Source organism: Dama dama, chromosome 14 (assembly GCF_033118175.1).
Source record: "Dama dama isolate Ldn47 chromosome 14, ASM3311817v1, whole genome shotgun sequence".
Lineage (NCBI taxonomy): Eukaryota > Metazoa > Chordata > Mammalia > Artiodactyla > Cervidae > Dama > Dama dama.
The window spans coordinates 29,149,568-29,168,734 of record NC_083694.1 but is presented as its reverse complement, the minus strand read 5'-3'; the positions used below and the strand labels follow the sequence as shown (position 1 = coordinate 29,168,734).

Here is a 19,167-nt window from a genome sequence, read left to right as displayed (position 1 = left end):
CCGCATCTCTTGTGTCTCCTGCACTGGCAGGCAGATTCTTCACCATTTCCCCACCTGGCAGTTCTCCAACCATTTAATATATATCTACTGAATTGGTTAGAACTGGTCTCTCAAAAAGACTGAGGTTCAGCCACTTTCTCAAGGTCACTTAATAAATCACGAGAGATCCCTGAGCACCTAACTCTAGGCCTCTGTTTCCTTATTTATAAAATGTGCTTCAAAACACCGACCTTGTGGTGTTGCTGTGGCTATGAGAGATACTGTGTGCATTAGAGATGCTTAATACTTGACAGACAGCAGCTCCAGCCAAGCACACAGATGAAATGGCTGCAGGACTCATGAGCATGCAGGAGATCAGGCACGTTTCTGTGATCGCAGTGACCGCCAGGTGTGAGGCACGTGGACTCGTTTCCAGGTGTCAGCTTTCTCTGCTGCAAAGTGAGGTTGGCTCCTCCCGGCTTGATCACGTGTCATTCCGACACGGCTGCTGCTGCAGTGCAGCCGGTGGGGCCGGAGGACTCGCCCCTCCCTCTGTGAGGGTGGGCGAGGCTCCTGAAGGAACAAGAGTTGCTGCTCTGGATTCTGCCGTCACTCCCTCTGTCTCATTTCCTTGCTTGTAAAATCAGGTGTGGGGGACAGGAAGCTCTCTGAGAACCCTGTCAACGGCAGGAATCCAAGGGCTTCAGTTTCTTCCAGAGTCTCCTCTGAGGACGGGGGACTAAACTGCTCACAGGATCACTGAGCTGTAAGAGAAGTTACCTTGCATCTACTAGAGGAAAAGAAAAAGTTTCTGTATTTGTCTAAAGCAGAAAGAGGAAAAGCAGGCCATGGAATTGGGTAATAACTAGTGAGAAAAAAAGGGAAAGGAGCAAGCCTGATTGGAGCTGGGGTGCTAGAACCCTGCTTCCTGCAGGGTACTGGTGCCTCATGCTGTGCAGATCACATGGGCAAACCTTAGACATAGAGAATTACAGAAAAAAGTTCCTTCCCCCAAAGCATGACACACACACAGAGTTATGAAATGCTCAGAATGAATTACACAAAGAGCCATGAGACATATGAATTTTTTTTTCTTTTCCATTAAGATTGCCTGTCCTTTTCTAATAAAACCTAATAAACCTAATATGACTTCTAAGATTTAGAAAAAAACTTCTTGTGTTGGAGACATATTTGGAAGTGAATAATGGACACACATATCATTTACCACAAGCAGTGAGGACAGTATTTGAAAATCTTGCTTTTTGCCAAAAGAGACATTAACTTTTGCTTGGAAGCAAATGTGAAAACATTGATTTCTATCCAACTCTCAACATATATCCAACGAGAAAGATACAACCTATTCTGTTACGTTTTTAATAGGATTTTCTATCTTTAATGTTGAGATGTTAAACATTAACATTACCAATGAAAGAAAGCAAAGAAAACAATTACCAGATGGTATTTTCAACCAATTTTTTTTTATATTATAATCATGCTTCTCTACAAGTAAGGATTCTTGTGGTGTGCAAACCATATGTCTGCTTTTATTTACCTAAGTAAATATGGAACAGCATTTCCAATAGGGGAGGTCCACACAACAAACAAAATATAGTGTGACCTCAATAAGGCATTCAATAAAGGTACAAGCTGGCTCTCCCTCTGCGGGGTTCTCTTAGGGTGCTCTGATGTTGGCGTCGCATTCTTCTAAGAGTAGAATCAAATCTTCAATAAGGCTGTGCTCTCTGCCATGTGTTACTCTCATAATATCAAAAGCCTGAAGGAAAAAGAAGATGGATTAGATCCCCAAGTTAGGCAGGTCCCCACCTGTTCCTCATCTTTTCTTGGGCCAGGTGCCCACAGAAACCCGCAGCCTACAGTATGATCAGCACAGTGGTTCTCCACACTAGAAATGAAGTGACAACGGTGATTTTAATGTGGTGCTTGGACTTACTGCTTGAGTCTCGCTGGAACTGTTGTCCAACAATGATCTTCAGGGATTATTAGAGCTTAGATTTGGTGTAGGTAGTTAACAGAGGTTTAAGAAGAGTGGCTAAAATGATTAATATTAATGATTAAGTACCATGCTGTTATCACCTTAAAATAAGTTTTCATTTTTTCATGCTGTATTTCTCATCTATATGATACATATAACATATACATATACTTTTTGTATTCTTTTCGTGTTATATGGCATTATAGCATTTGCATTTTGACATTCATTGCCTTCATTCTTCACTAAATCTTGTTCTACCTCCAAAATATTTCTGAAATCTGGATTTGTGACCACTACAGTAATAGAGTATGATGGAATTAATGCTGTCAACTTCCAAAGCGAGGTCAAAAAGACCATGCAACCTTTGCCTTGCTCATTAGTACCCCTGCTCCTGGAAACAGCTTCTATGCTGTGAGGAAAACCCAGGCCACACGGGGAAGCCAAGGGTAGATGCTTTGGTTGATAGTCCTAGCTGAGCCGATCTTTAAATTTTCTTTATGTACTACTTTTGGCTGTGCTGGGTCTTCACTGCTGCACAGACTTTGCTCTGGCTGTGGCGAGTCGGGGTTCCTCTCTGCTTGTGGTGTGTGGACTCCTCACTGTGGTGGCTTCTCATTGTGGAGCACAGCCGCTAAGTCACGTAGGCTTCAGTAGTTGTGGCTCCTGGTCTCTGGAGCAGAGGCTTAATAGTTGTGGCACACAGGCTTAGTTGCTCTGAGTGAACCTATCTTTAAAATCATCCTAGCCTAAACACCAGAAATGTGGGTAAAGAAGCCTCCAGATGATTTCAGCCAGATTTCTTAGCTACTCTTAGAACTTTAGATCACTACTAATTTTTTGTTATGGTGTAAATCTTCTGGCATAGGCCAGATTCCAGTCTTCCCAGCTGACACCCAAGACATTATGGAAAAGAGGCAGGCCATTCCTCCTGTGATCTGTTTGAATTCCTGATCCGAATCATCTGTGAGTGTAATAAAAGAGTGGATGTTTCACTTTGCTAAGTTTTGGGATGGTTAGTTACAGAGCAATAAATAATCAAAATATCCACAAAATAGTTTTGCAGTAAATTAAAGATAAACCATAGCATCCTGAGCTTCCAAAACTGGGGGCTCCCAAACAGAAGGGCTGGTCAGCTCAGTTGGTTAGAGCATGGTGCTAATAAATTACACCAGGGTCAGGGTTTGTCCCCGTATGGGCCAGGCGGTGCAGTGACTATATTCATGGGCTTCCCTCGTGGCTCAGTGGTAAAGAACTTGCCAACCATTGCAGGAGATGTGGGTTTGAGCCCTAGGTTGGGAAGATCCCTGGAGAAGGAAATGGCAACCCACTCCAGTACTCTTGGCTGGAATATCCCATGGACAGAGGAGCCTGGTGGGCTACAGTCCATGGGGTCACAGAGGGTTGGACACGACTGAGTGACTGAATGACAACAAACAGAAGGGTCATCAGATCCATTGTCTTCCATGTAAATGTGCCTCAAGAGATAGGTAAACACACCTTGGGGTTTTTAAGCACCCAGAAGAACACCTGGCGGGCAGTGCCATGGCTCTCAGCCTTGGGTGCACAGCAGTATCAACCAGTGGGCTTCCAAAGGCGTACCCGTGCCCAGGCCCCACACATGGTCAGCTGAGTCCTGTTCTCTGGAGGTGAGCCTGGCCTCCGGAGAGTCTCATGTCCTCAGGGTTGAGAACAACTGATAGAGTAAGCTTTCAACAAGTAATAACAACTATTGATTACTCAGTGGTAACTTGTAGCCAACCATAATTACCATTTTAATGGCTGTGTACAGTTCATTTCATCAGGTTTATAGATTATTATTCACTGAGCTACTCTTAGAAATTCAGATCACCACCAATTTTTTTTGTTGTGATGTAGATCTTTTAGCATAGAGTTTTGGTTTTTTTTTTTTTTTTTTTTTTGCCTTTGCTGAGTATCTGCTTAAGACGCATTCCTAGAGGAGGGATTCCTAGGTGTGAGCATCTTTAAAGCCATAGAGACTTTAAAGCTGAGGCACACAGTCTCCTGAGGAGGAAACCTGAGAGTGGAAGAAGCAAAGTGTTCCAGACTAGGAGCACTTTCCACCTGTGTTCCTGGCTTTGGGGCCTCTTTAAAAATGTTCCCTTTAGGCTGGAATAAAGGAAAACAGGCAGACAGATGGGGTCTAGATTTAGCTGCTGAGAGAAAAGAGAAAGGGAAAGAAAGGCCCGCCACCTCCAGCACAGGTGTGCCAGCCTGGAAAAGAGCTCTGCTTATGGAGTCAGCTGTAATCCTGCAAACCCATCACCCATGACACCCTAGCTAGAAAGCCAGAAGGTGGCTGTGATGGAGTCAGGGTGGTGGGATTTGGTTCTTATTAACTTGAGTGGATCTGCCCTGTGTAGTATCTGCAAGGAAATCCTGAGAGTGGGTGGAGTGAGGGGTGTCTGAGATGGAGGGGGAGGTGTTGGGAATAGCCCGCACCTTGGAGGCAGCCAAACTCGGTGAGATGTCTTTGGGCAGAAAATCAAAATCAAATATTTGATGCCAGCCAGAGAACAAACGTCTCCTGTCTCCTCCCCATACTCCCCTTGGTGCTCCATTGTTCTGGACATCTCAGGGTCTGAGGCAGGGGCATATGTGAGAGCGTGATTGGACAGAGAGACTGGAGAGATGCTGAAAGCCCTTCACGGGAAATTTTCTCACTCAAAAGCTGCTTATATGTTCTCCCTTCTGCTCAACAGAGGGCCAGATGTACTTGTGATCTGATAAAAGGAGTGAATGCTCCAGGAGCACTGCCTGAAAAGCTCTTTGCAGGAAGAGACATAATGTTCTACCCCACTCCATGGACAGGTGGGCGAGAGAAAGGCCAGCCTGACGGTGGGGGCTCTCGCCTCCCCACTCCTCACAGTTCTCCTCTGCAGGGTGAGGGCCTGGCTTTGTTTCTCAGAAGTTCCAGACCAGCTTCTCTTTGTCCTCCTTGGTGTATTTCTCCAGGTTCCTCCCCAGAAGATGTTTCTCGGGGACTTGACTCAGAGGCTAGGACAGTCACCTCCGTACCACTCAGGCAGGGTCCGGCCCGTCTGCATGTTTTCAGACCTGTTACAGCTGCAGCTTCCTTCCTCACTGCCATTCTTCTAGTCATTCGCTTCGCTGTCTCCTCCCTTCCAGCTCTAAGAATAAGGCCTACTCCTTATGAGCCGGAGTTCATGGTGGCTGATCTGGAGCCTTCCCATTCATTCCTGCTCATCCCCCAATAGGGCAGATGCCAGCAGGAGGCTTCTGGCCCCGCAGCCCTTCAGCAGCCACAGAGCCACAGCCAGGAAGGAAGCCTCACTTCCACACCTCTCAGCCTGTCCCCTTGCAGAAGCACCATAAAGTCCATCTGGTCCAATGTCCTCATATCTGGCCTGAGAGTGGCCTCAGGGTGAACCCAGTGTTCATTCCATGACTGTGCTGTGTGGCCTCCCCTGCTGAGAGTCTGCAGTGACAAAGGAGAGGGCCTGGAGGGTCTCTGAGATGTGACTTCTGCAACACCTTGAGGCGCCGCGAAGGTCTTCCTAGTCAGGATGCTGCTGGTTTTGACCTTCATTCTTATTTGGTGATGAACGCAGCATTGGAAACAAAAGTGGGGTGGGAACAATCCCTGGGTGTGTATATGTAAGATCTGAGATACTAAGATTAGAGGAGCTTATCTACAGGGGTGGCTAGAAGCAGAGCAGAAATGGGCCTAGCTGGGAGCAGAGGACCAATATGAAGAGCCTAGGAAAAAAAGTCCATATCATTTCTCTAGAAGGTGAAATTAAATATAAATATGATAAACAAGTAAATACTGTAATTTTCTCAGAGCCATGGATGGGATAGGAGGGAAAGAAAAGAAAAAAATGAGAAATAGGATTTAGTAATGTGCAAAATATGGTGATGACTGTGTTCTGTGTGTGTTGAGTAATATGTCAATTTGGGTGTACAGGAAGCTGAAACTCAGACTTGGTCAGGTAAGACATCTGGTCCTTGTCGTGGATGCCACCTGGGCCTCCAGGTAAGCTGGGGCATGGTTCTCATAGTGATGTGAGAAGGGAGCCTAGGGAGCTGTCAGCACAGACTGGCTCTCTGTGGTGGCCACAGCCCCTCAGCCCAGCAAGAAGAGGAGGGCTCCCCTACCTCAAACAAAGTTACAGTAAATCTCTGACAAACCAGAACAATGGTTTCCAGTAGCTCTGTGTCTCCCTTCTCTCAGCCCTGCCCAACTGCCACACATACACAAGTCAGAGAGAACAGTTTTGATTTAATTTCCTGCAGCAGTATGTAAAACAGATTAAGAAAGTATAAAACCAGAGCTGGCCTGTGCTGGGAAAAGCTTATCTCTTTCCATTAAATTTTATTTTTTTAATGGTAGCATTTAAAAAGAGCCTGGCGTAATCTCCCACTGAGGACCTATTTGAAGCCTTCAAGGGGGGCTGCTACCCCCATGAACTGCCTCTAAATGTCACAGGAGGAATGGAAGCACAGATTGTCTGCCAAATGACAGGCATGGTTCACTCAGGAGTAAAGATGCGGTCTTTAAAAGATAGGGTCCCCAGAACTGATTTCAATCTCATCACAGCTTTTTTTTAAAAGTAATTTTAGAATTGTGATCATATATTAAATAAAATGAATTGAATCAAATTATAATTTAAAGTTGCAAACAATATAGCTTTCTTATTAATTTTTAATAAAAATATATTAAGCTTATCAAGGATCTCATATACTCTCTCCCAAAAGCCTGAGGGAATCCAATAAATGACTTCCCCAAGCAGGATTTAAATATGGATATAAATCAGAGAGAAAAGAAATGTATGCATGATAAAATCCTCTGCAGTCAGATCACAAGAGAGGGAAATGCAGGCACGTTTTCCTCTGCCCATCCAGGATGAAAGCAGAGTAGTGGGGTAGCGGGTAGTGGGCATGGGCTGGGTGCGTAAGAAGACAGACCCACATACAACACATCAGGTAGCTCCAGAGCTATGATGGGCCCTTCACTAGGGGCACCAGGGAATCCCAAGGCCTTTGATGACCTGCCTGAGCTCACAGCACACCTGCAACTTCATTGTGCCCTGCACCTTGTACAGGGCCCCCGGAAGGACCTGTCCTCCTAGCAGGCAAAATTGCCTTAAAAGGTCTATATAGTGTCTGTGCTGTGCTTAGTCGCTCAGTCGTGTCCGACTCTTTGCGACCCCATGGACTGTAGCCCACCAGGCCCCTCTGTCCATGGGATTTTGCAGGCAAGAATACTGGAGTGGGCTGCCATCCTCTCTCCTCCAGGGGAGCTTCCCAACCCAGGGATCAAACCCAGGTCTCCCACATTGCAGGTGAAATACTGTCTAAGCAGCTATAATGAGTAAGACTTGGCCTTTACTCTGGGAGGAGCTTGGCAAAACCAGGAAACAGGGTTATAGAAGGACAGTGTGTGACAAAGGGAGATGAGAGGTGCTGAGTGTCCAGAGGAAGGAGCCCAGAAGGGGTGACAGATGTGCTGAGCTGCGGTGTGTGTCTTCCAGTGGGAGTAGCTATGCCGGAAAGAGTTGACTTTGTGTTGCTGTGTTTACCTAATCAATTGATCCAAGGCAAATTTATTTATTGAGCACCTGAGATCCCTGAAGACATCATGTCTCCTCCCTGAGCTTAGGTTTCCTCATTTGAATAACGAGGAGATTGGATTAGATCAATTCTGTGGACAAAGTCACAGACACAGAGCTAGGAGATGCTGATTTGGTTTTGCTTCCAAATATTGTGGTTTGTGTGTGTTAGTGTTTTCTAATTTAACTCCACTGGAGTCAGAAAATTTACCATGTATGACTTGAATCCTTTTACATTTATTGAGATTTGTTTTATGGCCCAGAATATGGTCCTTCTTGGTATATGTTTTATGGATACTTAAAAAAGAACATGTATTTTGTTATTGCTGGATGGAGTTTTATAAATGTCAGTTGGATCCTGTTGGTTGGTGATGTTGTTAAACTCTTCTGTATTCCTTGCTGATTTTCTGTCGATTTCTTCTGTCTGTTGTTGACAGTGGGTATTGCGTCCCCAGCTATACTCACATCCGTAAGTCTATTGCCTGTATCTCCTTTTAGTTCTATTAGTTTTTGTTTCCCATATTTTCAACTGGATTGTTTAGTGCATACACATTTAGGATTGCTTTTAATATGTTTCCTTGGTAAATTGACCTCCTTTTTCCAAAATATAATATCCTTCTCTGTCTCTAGCATCATTTTCTTTTCTATGAAGTCGTCTTTATCTGATATTAATATAGCCATTCCAGCTTTCTTTTGATGAGTGGTGCTTTTCATGGTATATCTTTTTCCATCCTTTTACTTTCAACCTCCCTGTATCGCTATATTTAAAGTGAGTTTCCTATAGACAGCATATAGTTGGATCATTAAAAAATCCATTCTAATAATCTGTCATTTAGTATATTTTAGATAAGAAATTTACACTTCTTACATAGATCACTTACATAATGTCATTCATATATTAGGGTTTTAAGTTTGCCATTTAGAAAAATTTGTCTATTCTGATTTTTTTTTTTTCACTTTTCTTTCTCTTTCATTTCCAGTGGATAGCTAACTTTTTAAAAGAATTCTGTTCTGTAATGTTTTTTAGTGTATTTGTGTAGATTTTTAAATGGTTACTCTGGTCTTATGTACAGACATAGACATTGTTGTCATTGTTCAGTTGCTAAATTGTGTCTGACTCTTTGCAACCCCATGGACCGCATGCTTGGCTCCTCTGTTCTCCACTGTCTCCTGGAGTTTGCTCAAATTCATGTCCGTTGAGTTGGTGATGCTAACTAAACATCTCATCTCATCCTTCCACCTTCTCCTTTGGCCTTCAGTCTTTCCCAGCATCAGGGTCGTTTGCAATGAGACATATATATACACAAACACAGGGACATACTCAGTTGTGTATGGTATCTCTTCACACTTCTACTGGTGTCCTCATTTTACCAGTTCAAGAAACCTTACCTCCCTTTATGTCTTTTTCCCTCCCCTATTTTGAATATAATTGTCCTAAACATTTCCACTACATATAGAACCACGGAAGATAGTGTTATAAGTTTTGTTTCAACTGTCAAAGATTATCTAAAAAACTTACGAGGAGAATGAAACTCTATTTCATTTACCCTTATTTTTGCTTACCATGTTCTTTCTTTCTGATGTTCAAAGATTGCTGCTTTTATTACTTCCTTTCTGTTTAGAGAAATGCTTTAGCGATTCTTTTAGAAGAGATCTGCTGGTGACAAATTCCCTTAGTTTTCCTTCATCTGAGAATGTTTTGATTTCCCCTTATCTCTTGAAGGCTATTTTGCTGAATGCAGGCTTTTGGCTTAACAGTTCTTTTCTTTTAGTCCTTGAAAAATGTGCCACTGTACATTTGGCCTCCATGGTTTCTAATGAGAAAGCCACTGTAACTCAAATTGTGTTTCTCCTATAGGCAAGGTATCATTTTTCTCATGCTGCTTTTAAGATACTGTTGTCTTTAGTTTTCAGAAGTTTGACTAGAATGCCTTGATGTGCATTTTCTTGGATTTTTCTTATTTGGATTCACTTAGCTTCTTGAATCTGCAGGTAGATATTTTATTTTCAGTGGCATTAATTACATTCACTACCACTATCCATATCTGTAACTTCTGCATTGTTCCAGACTGAAGCTGTATACCTGCGAAACAAGAATTCTCTATTCCTTTCGCTCTTAAGTCCTGGGTACCACTATTCTACTTTCTGTCTCTGTTTTTGACTGCTCTAGGTACCTCACATCAATGGAATCATACATTTGTCTTCTTGTGACTGGCTTTTTTTACTTGGGGCTTCCCTGGTGGCTCAGCAGTAAAGAATCTGCCTGTAATGCAGGAGCTACAGGAGACAGGTTCGATCCCTGAGTCAGGAAGGTCCCTGGAGAAGGGCATGGCAACCAACTCCAGTATTCTTGCCTGGAGAAATCTCATGGACAGAGGAGCCTGGTGGGCTGCAGTCCATGGGGTCGCAAAGACTCAGACACGACTGAAGCGACTTAGCATGCACACAATGTTCAACGAGTTTCATCCATGTAGTTTCACTTTTAAGGCTGAATAAAATATCATAATATGAATATTCCAGCTTTAAACTACTCATCATCCATGGACATTTAAGTTGTTTCCACCTTTTAGCTATTGTTAATAACGCTTGCTATGAACACTGGTGTACAGATATCTGTTGAAGTCCCCGCTTTTAACACTTCTGTGTACCTAACCAGAGGGGTAATTGCTGGATCAAATAGTCATTCTATGTTTCACATTTTTTAGGAACTGTTATACTGTTTTCCACAGTGGCTTTTCCATTTTGTAGTCCTGTCAGTCATACACAAGGGTTGCAGTTTCTCCACTTCTGTACCAATACTTGTCTCTCTTTTGTGTGTTCCTTTCTTTTTTAATAATAGCTATCCTAGTGGGTGAAAAGTAGTATCTCACTGATTCTGGTTGTTTGCATTTCCCTAATGATTAGTGATGTTAAGCTTATTTTTTATGTGCTTTTTGGCAGTTTGTATATGTTTTTTGGAGAAATGTCTATTCAAATCCTTTGCTCATTTTTGAACTGCACTGTTTTGATGTTGTTGAAATTTATGCATTCTCTATGTATTCTGGAGATTAACCACTTACCAGAAATGTGAGTTGCAAATGTTTTATTCCATTCTATGGGTTGCCTGTTGATTTTTACTATTTACTCTGTTGATCTTGTCTTTTGGTGCACATTTTTAATGTTGATGAAATTCAACTTGTCTATTTTTTCTCTGTTGCCTGTGCTTTTGGTGCCATATTCAAAGAAAACATTGCCAAATTCAGTATCATGAAGCTTTTCCTCTGTGTATTCTTCTAAGAGTTTTGTAGTTTTAGCTCTTATACTAAGTCTAACCCACGCACTACTCTTTTTAATATAGTATTAGGTGAGGATCTATCTTCATTTTTTTTGCATGTGGATATCCAGTTTCCCCAGCACCATTTGTTGAATAAACTGTCCATTCTGCATTGAGTGGTCTTGGCACTCCTGTCAACAGTCATGTGACCTATATATGAGAGTGTATTTCTCAGCTCTCTCGTGTATCCCATTGACCTTCATGGCTGTCTTTATGCCAGTCCCACCTTGTTTTTGATTACTGCAGTCTTACAGTAAATTTAAAAATCAAAAAGTATGAATCCTCCAACTTTTTTTTCAAAATTGTTATGCTATTAGGGTTCCTTGAGCTTTCATATGAATTTTAGGATGGATCTTTCCATTTCTAAAAAAAGAAAGTCATTGGGCTTTTGACGAGAGATTTCACTGAAACTATAGGTTGCTTTAGGTACTATTAAATCTTAACAGTAACAAGTCTTTTGATCATGAACATGGGATGTTTTCTGTTTATGTTGTCTTATTTTTTTCAGCAGTGTCTTATACTTTTCAGTGTATAGTCTCCTACATCCTTGGTTAAGTTAATTCCTCAGTATTCTATTTTGTTTACTGTTGATGTTCAGTCACTCAGTCATGTCTCACTCTTTGCAAACCCATGGACTGCAGCATGCCAGGCTTCCCTGTCCTTCACTATCTCCCAGACTTTGCTCAAACTCATGTCCATTGAGTCAATGATGCCATCCAGCCATGTCACCCTCTTTCACCCCCTTCTCCTCCTGCCTTCAATCTTTCCCAGCCTTGAGGTCTTTTCTGTGAGTCAGTTCTTCGCATCTGGTGGCCAAAGTATTGGAGCTTTCAACATCAGTCCTTCCAGTGAATATTCAGGGTTGGTTTCCTTTAGGATTGACTGGTTGGCTCTCCTTGCTGTCTCAGGGACTCTCGAGTCTCCTCCAGCACCACAGTTCAAAAGCATCAATTCTTCAGTGCTCAGCCTTCTTTATGGTTCAACTCTCACATCCGTACATGACTACTGGAAAAATGATAGCTTTGACTATACAGACCTTTGTCAGCAAAGTTATGTCTCTGCTTTTTAATATGCTGTCTAGGTCTGTCATAGCTTATCTTCCAAGGAGCAAGCATCTTTTAATTTTGTGGCTGTCGTCACCATCTGCAGTGATTTTGAAGCCCAAGAAAATAATGTCTATCACTGTTTCCATTGTTTCCCCATCTATTTGCCATGAAATTATGGGACCAGATGCCATGATCTTAGTTTTTTGAATGTTGAGTTTTAAGCCAGCTTTTTCACTCTCCTCTTTCACTTTCATTAAGAGGCTCTTTAGTTCCTCTTCACTTTATGCCATTAGAGTGGTGTCATCTGCATATCTAAGGTTATTGATATTTCTGCCAACAATCTTGATTCCAGCTTGTGGTTCATCCAGCCTGGCATCTCTCATGATGTACTCTGCATATAAGTTAAATAAGCAGGGTGACAATATACAGCCTTGATGTGCTCCTTTCAGAATTTTGAACCAGTTCATTGTTCCATGTCCGATTCCAGCTGTTGCTTCTTGACCTGCTTATTGGTTTCTCAGGAGGCAGCTAAGGTGGTCCACTATTCCCATCTCTTTAAGAATTTTCCACAGTTTGTAGTGATCCACACAGTCAAAGACTTTAGTGTAGTCAGTGAATCAGAAGTAGATTTTTTTTCTGGAATTTTCTTGCGTTTTCTATGATCCAGTGGATGTTGGCGATTTGATCTGTGGTTCCTCTGCCTTTTCTAAATCCATCTGGTACATGTGGAAGTTCTCGGTTCATGTACTGTTGAAACCTAGCTTGAAAGATTTTGAGCATTACCTTGCTAGTGTGTGAAATGAGTGCAGTTGTATGGTAATTTGAACATTCTTTGGGATTAGAATGAAAACTGACCTTTTCCAGTCCTGTGGTGACTGCTGAGTTTTCCAAATTTGCTTCCATATTGAGTACAGCACTTTCACAGCATCATCTTTTAGGATTTGAACTAGCTCAGCTGGAATTCTGTTACCTCCTCTAGCTTTGTTCGTAGTAATGCATCCTAAGACCCACACTCTAGGATGTCTGGCTCTGGGTGCGTGACCACACCATCATGGTTGTCTGGGTCATTAAGACCTTTTTTGCATAGTTCTTCTGTGTATTCTTGCCACCTCTTCTTAATCTCTTCTGCTTCTATTAGATTAATACCTTTCATGTCCTTTATTGTGCCCATTTTTGCATGAAATGTTCCTTTGTATGTCTAATTTTCTTGAAGAGATCTCTAGTCTTTCCCATTTTATTGCTTTCCTCTATTTCTTTACATTGTTCACTTAAGAAGGCTTTCTTATCTCTCCTTGCTATTCTTTGGAACTCTGCATTCAGATGGGTGTACCTTTCCTTTTTCTCCTTTCCCTTTCACTTTTCTTTTCTCAGCTATTTGTAAGGCCTCCTCAGACCACCATTTTGCCTTCTTGCATTTCTTTTTCTTGGCAATGGTTTTGATCACCACCTCTTGTACAGTGTTAGAAACCTCCATACATAGTTCTTCAGGCACTCTATCAGGTCTAGTTCCTTGAATCTATTTGTTACTTCCACTGTATAATCATAAGGGATTTGACTTATGTTACACCTGAATGGCCTAGTGGTTTTACCTACATCCTTCAATTGAAGTCTGAATTTTGAAATAAGGAGTTCATGATCTGAGCCACAGTCAGCTCCCAGTCTTGTTTTTGCTGACTGTATAGAGCTTTTCCATCTTCAGCTGCAAAGAATATAATCAATCTGATTTTGGTATTGACCATCTGGTAATGTCTGTGTGTACAGTCATCTCTTTTGTCGTTGGAAAAAGTTGTTTGCTATGACCAGTGCCTTCTCTTGGCAAAACTCTGTTAGCCTTTGCCCTGCTTCATTTTGTACTCCAAGACTAAACTTGCCTGTTACTCTAGGTATCTCTTGCTTTCCTACTTTTGCATTCCAATCCCCTGTGATGAAAAGGACATCTATTTTGGTGTTCTGGAAGATCTGGTAAGTCTTCCTAGAACTGTTCAGTTTCTTCAGCATTACTGGTTGGGGCATAGATTTGGATTACCTTCATGTTGAATGGTCTGCCTTGGAAGTAAACTGAGATCATTCTGATATTGTTGAGATTGCACCCAAGTACTGCATTTTGGACTCTTTTGTTGACTGTGAGGGCCACTCCATTTCTTCTAAGGGATTCTTGCCCACAGTAGTAGATATAATGGTCATCTGAATTAAATTAACCCTTTCCCATCCATTTTAGTTCACCTTTCCCATCTCCTGTTTGACCACTTGCAATTTACCTTGGTTCATGGACCTAACATTCCAGATTTGTATGCAATATTGTTCTTTACAGCATCTGAGTTTACTTTCACCACCAGACACACCCACAACTGGGCATCATTTCTGTTTTTGCTCAGCCTCTTCATTCCTTCTGGAGCTATTTCTCTGCTCTTCTCCAGTTGCATGTGGAACACCTATTGACCTGGGGGGTTCATCTCTCAGTGTCATATCTTTTTGCCTTTCATACTGTTCATGTGGTTCTCAAGGCAAGAATGCTAAAGTGGTTAGATGCAATTATAAGTAGAACTGTTTTCTTAATTTTCTTTTGGCATTGTTCCCTCTCAGTGTAATTAAATGCTGCTGACTTTTGTATGTTAATTTATATCCTCCTGCTTTGCTGAATTTCTTAGTCATTTTATCTCTGTTTTTTCGATTGGACAGCTTATATTGCTCTGTCTTCAAGTTCATTAATTCATTCTTCTTTCTGTTCTGTTGTTAAGCTCCAGTCTGTATGTTTTGGTAGTTGTATTTATCAGCTTTTAAATTTCTGTTTGCTTTTTCTGTGTTAATTTCTTTGCTGCAGTACTCTATTTTTTTATTTGTTTTGAGGATGTTTGTAATTACTATTTAAGCATATTTATCATGGTCTTTAAAATCTTTGTCAGATAAGTCTAAAATCTATTATCTCTGAGTTGGCATCTATTGATTGTCTTTTTTTTATCAAGATTAAAATCTTCATCTTTCTTATGGTGAGTGATTTTCAATTGAAACCTGGACATTTTGAGTATGACACTGAGATTCTGAATTTTATGTCAACTTTCTGTTTTAGCTGGCTTTCTCCACCATTGCTCCAACAGGAGTATGGTGGATGATATCTTGTTTACTGCCTGGTAGAGGTACAAGTCCAGGTTCCTCACTTGGCTCCTTGTCACCGCTGGGATTACACTTTCTGATAGGTAAATTTCTATTTGTTTCCTTTAATGTAACTTTTAATCACTATGCACTCATTTTAGGATCATTCTCTCATCTTCTCCTTTCTTGGTTCAGAAACATACTCTTCAAACTACTGTTCCCTATTTCAGGTTAGTAGGGGCCTGTCATAAGTACCAGAGTCAGAGACTGTCAAACTCCTCTTTGAAGGCATCACTGATGATTATGACACCTCACCTCTGCACACCTTCTTGTCCTCCCCGTCTCCCTCCCATCTGTCCATATGTGTGATGATTCACACTTAGAGGAGAGATTTTTAACCTAGAGACTGCTAGCCTCGAGAAAGTCCATGGAGAGTCTTCAAGTGGTCCCTATATCCCCTTTCCCCACCATATATACATATATAAATGTTCTGTGTGTGTACATTTTCTCTGGTGAGTCAGTGGTTCTCACAATGTTCATAAATAAGAACATGACCAAAGAGGTTAAGAATCATTGTAGCAGATTAAGAAATGGGAACAATAGATGTGCAGGCTCTAAATCATCGATTTAAGGGGGAGGACTTGAAATCAGGGTGCAGGCTGGAGTAGACACACACCAGCTTGTGCTCGGAGCTTTCCTTGAATGTGCTGAAATAGCTCATAACTGTGGGTGTGAGAGGAGCCCTGTGTGGGACTGAGCCTGGGCTCCCTATTCAGGTCCAGGAAAAGCTTAAAAGATCCTCAAAAGGTAAAATGCTTCAGTGTACGAAATGAGAAGAGAAAAAGCACTACAGTGTAATTTACATCTCAATAAAAATGGCTGTTGAGGGGGATGAGGTCTGACTTTTTCCTTCTGACTTCAGTTAACAAGGCACTGCTAACAAAGCAGCTGGTCTAGCCAGGGTGAGGGAGTCGGCAGTGTGCAGAGCTCACGGGAAAGAAGCAGGCTCCCTGATAAGACAGCCCAGATAAGGACGGTTGCCCTTAAGGTCTAAGAAGTCAAATTAGTGGCTAACAAAATTCTTCTTAGAAATAAATGGAAAGAAATGAAAATAGATTAGAGACAGGACAAAGCAGGAGGGAGGTACTGTGAAGGGACCCCAGGGCTGTCCTATGGCAGCAATCACAAGAATTTCAGCTGAGCTCCGTGGAGATGGGGGCCTAAACCAAATCAGAGCTGGGCTAAATGGATTCCTTTCCTGGAGGAGGCTGGACCTAATTGAATCTGTAACGCATTTTTGTTTCTGAAGCTTTTCTCATTTTTGTTCCAAACTCAGCCTTTGGAACCGTTATTCAAACTCTTTCTTCCATCCTATTAGTTCCAGAGTTTCTAAGAAAGAATATCTAGGGGTGCCAGTCTAAAAAGAACATCAGTTTATTTTTTTAAAAACATTTATTTATTCTGGCTGTACCAGGTCTTCATTGCTGTGCACGGGCTTTCTCTAGTTGCAGACAGCGGGGACTACTCTTCGTTACACTGCTCAGGCTTATCATCACAGTGGCCTCTCCTGTGAGGGAGCAGTCTCTAGGCTCACAGCCTTCAATAGTTGCAGCTCACAGGTTAAGTAACTGTGGCTTATAGGCCCTAGAGCATAGGCTCAGAAGTTGTGGCACATGGGCTTTGTTGCTCTGTAGCATGTGAGATCTTCCCAGATCAGGGATCAAACCGTGTCCCCTGTGTTGGCGGGCAGATTCTTATCCACTGTGCCACCGGGAAAGTCCAAGAACATAAATTTTAAAAGACAAGTATATATCTTTCTTTTCCTTTCTCTGGGTCACCTGAGCCCTGAGAAACCTCAGGAGGTGAGTCTTTCTGCAGAATGAAACTGACCTGCTTCTAGACTCAGGTCCTGTGAACTTGCAAAAAGATGGAAGTGTGTGGGCCATCCCTCTTTGTGACACTGTGATATATAATAAATATACACTTGGTCTTCATCCCTGTTTCTGGTGCTGAGCTCCTAAAACCCTTGGAATTTCTTAAGTGATGAAAATGATCAGGGTGTCTCTTGTTATTTTAATAAGATGACTTTTAGAAGCACCTAAATGTGGGGGCCGGTTGCTAGGATAACCATGTGATTAGAAGGTTGGAACTTTCAGTCCAACCCCTGATCTCTGAGGGAAGAGGAGCTGGAGGTTAAATCAGTCACCAGTGACCAATGATTTGACCAATCATGAGTCTGTAATGAAGTCTTCATAAAAACCCTAAAGGACAGAATTTGAAAGCTTCCAGGGGGGTGAACACATGGAGAATTGAGGAAAGTGGTACACTGGGAAGGGACCTGGCACCTCCATGCCCTGTCCCCGTGCCCTGCCCTGTATGCATCTCTTCCATCTGGCTGCTCCTGATGTACAGCCTTTTATAATAAACGGGTGATCTAGTAAGTAAAATGTTTTTGGAGTCCTATGAGCTGCTCTGGCAAACTAATCAAGGCCATGGTAGGATCCTTGGAACCTGCAAGCTGTAGCCAGTCAGCCTGAAGCCAATGTGACAACCCGGGCTTGTGACTGACATCTAAAGTGGAAGAGGATCTTGTGAGCTGTGGAATCTGATGCCCCCTCCAGGCAGACAGTGTCAGAGTTGAGTTGACTTGTAGGACACCCATCTGGTGTCTGAGAGATGTTTGTTGATGGGGGGAAACCCCTACTGCATGCTGGAATTGGGTGAGAAGAATCTTACTCTGTGAAAAAATGGCCAGCACAGGTCCATATGTGTTAGATTAAATTGGACAAACTAGACCTGGCTCTGCCTCAGTGGGACTCTAAGCCTTAGCTCCTTCGATTTTCAAATAGCCATGAAAATGCCTGGCCCACTGGCCTCAGATGGCCGTCATGAGGACCAGAGCATTCATGTACACATGAGCATTATTAATACTTTCTAGTCCCATAAAGGATTAATTTGATTATCTGTAAAATACCTACTTGGAGGTAACCCTTGTTGGGTACATCATATACTTGGAAATTTTCCTCCACAATATTTCTGTGGGAGAACATTCATATGGTAGATCCTCAATAAACATTTTCTGCCCAGTTGATCTGACTGACTGACTACCATTTACCAGAGCAGAAAAGGAAAGTTCTTCTGAGACTGCAGGAACACTCCAGTGTTCTTCTGTCAGTCTGGGTTAAAGATGTCAGACCAGGTGAATGAAACAGGAAGTGATGAGTGCCTTCAGGAATCCTAGGATTCTTCCTGTTGATGTCACTTAGAGATCAGGAAAAGACAACAGGGCTGGTATTCAACAAAAGCCAGCATAAGGGAATATCACTTTTGAGTATCCCTTTGTTCTTATTGCTCAGTTGCTAAGTTGTGTCTGCAGTGAACTGCAGCATGACCGGCTTCTCTGTCCTTCACTGTCTTCCTGAGTTTGCCCAAACTTATGTCCACTGAGTCAGTGATGCCATCCAACCATCTCATCCTCTGTCGCCCTCTTCTCCTCCTGCCCTCAATCTTTCCCAACATCATGATCTTTTCCCATGAGTCTGCTCTTCCCATCAGGTGGCCAAAGGATTGGAGTTTCAGCTTCAGCATCAGTCCTTCCAGTGAATATTCAGGACTGATTTCCTTTAGGATTGACTGGTTTGGTCTTCTTGCTGTCCAAGGGACCCTCAAGAGTCTTCTCCAGCACCATGGTTTGAAAGCATCAATTCTTAGATGCTCAGCCTTCTTTACGGTCTAACTCTCACATCATACATAACTACTGGAAAAACTGTAGTTTGACTATACAGACAGATGTTTGTCAGCAAAGTGATATCTCTGCTTTTTAATATGCTGTCTAGGTTTGTCATAACTTTTCTTCCAAAGAGCAAGTGTCTTTTAATTTCGTGGCTGCAGTTACAATCTGTAGTGATTTTGGAGCCCAAGAAAATAAAGTCTGTCACTGCTTCCATTTTTTACCCATCTATTTGCCATGAAGTGATGGCACAGGATGCCATGATCTTAGTTTTTTGAATGTTGAGATTTAAACCAGCTTTTTCACTCTCCTCTTTCACCTTAATCAAGAAGCTCTTTAGTTCCTCTTTGATTTCTGCCATTAGGGTGGTGTTATCTGCATATCTGAGGTTATTGATATTTCTCCCTGCAATCTTGATCCAGCCC

General features: G+C 42.2%; 1 protein-coding gene across 2 annotated transcripts in view; it reads right to left on the bottom strand.

Moving 5' to 3' along the window:
- Positions 1-1,438: 1,438 nt before the first annotated feature.
- The window catches only part of SMYD3 (SET and MYND domain containing 3), a 714,044-nt gene continuing 696,315 nt past the window's right edge, over positions 1,439-19,167 (bottom strand). For both annotated transcript variants that reach the window (XM_061160208.1, XM_061160209.1), the window contains exon 12: positions 1,439-1,753. In XM_061160208.1, the coding sequence (XP_061016191.1) occupies positions 1,652-1,753 (102 nt within the window). In that variant the 3' untranslated portion in view covers positions 1,439-1,651. The remainder of the gene's footprint in view (positions 1,754-19,167) is intronic.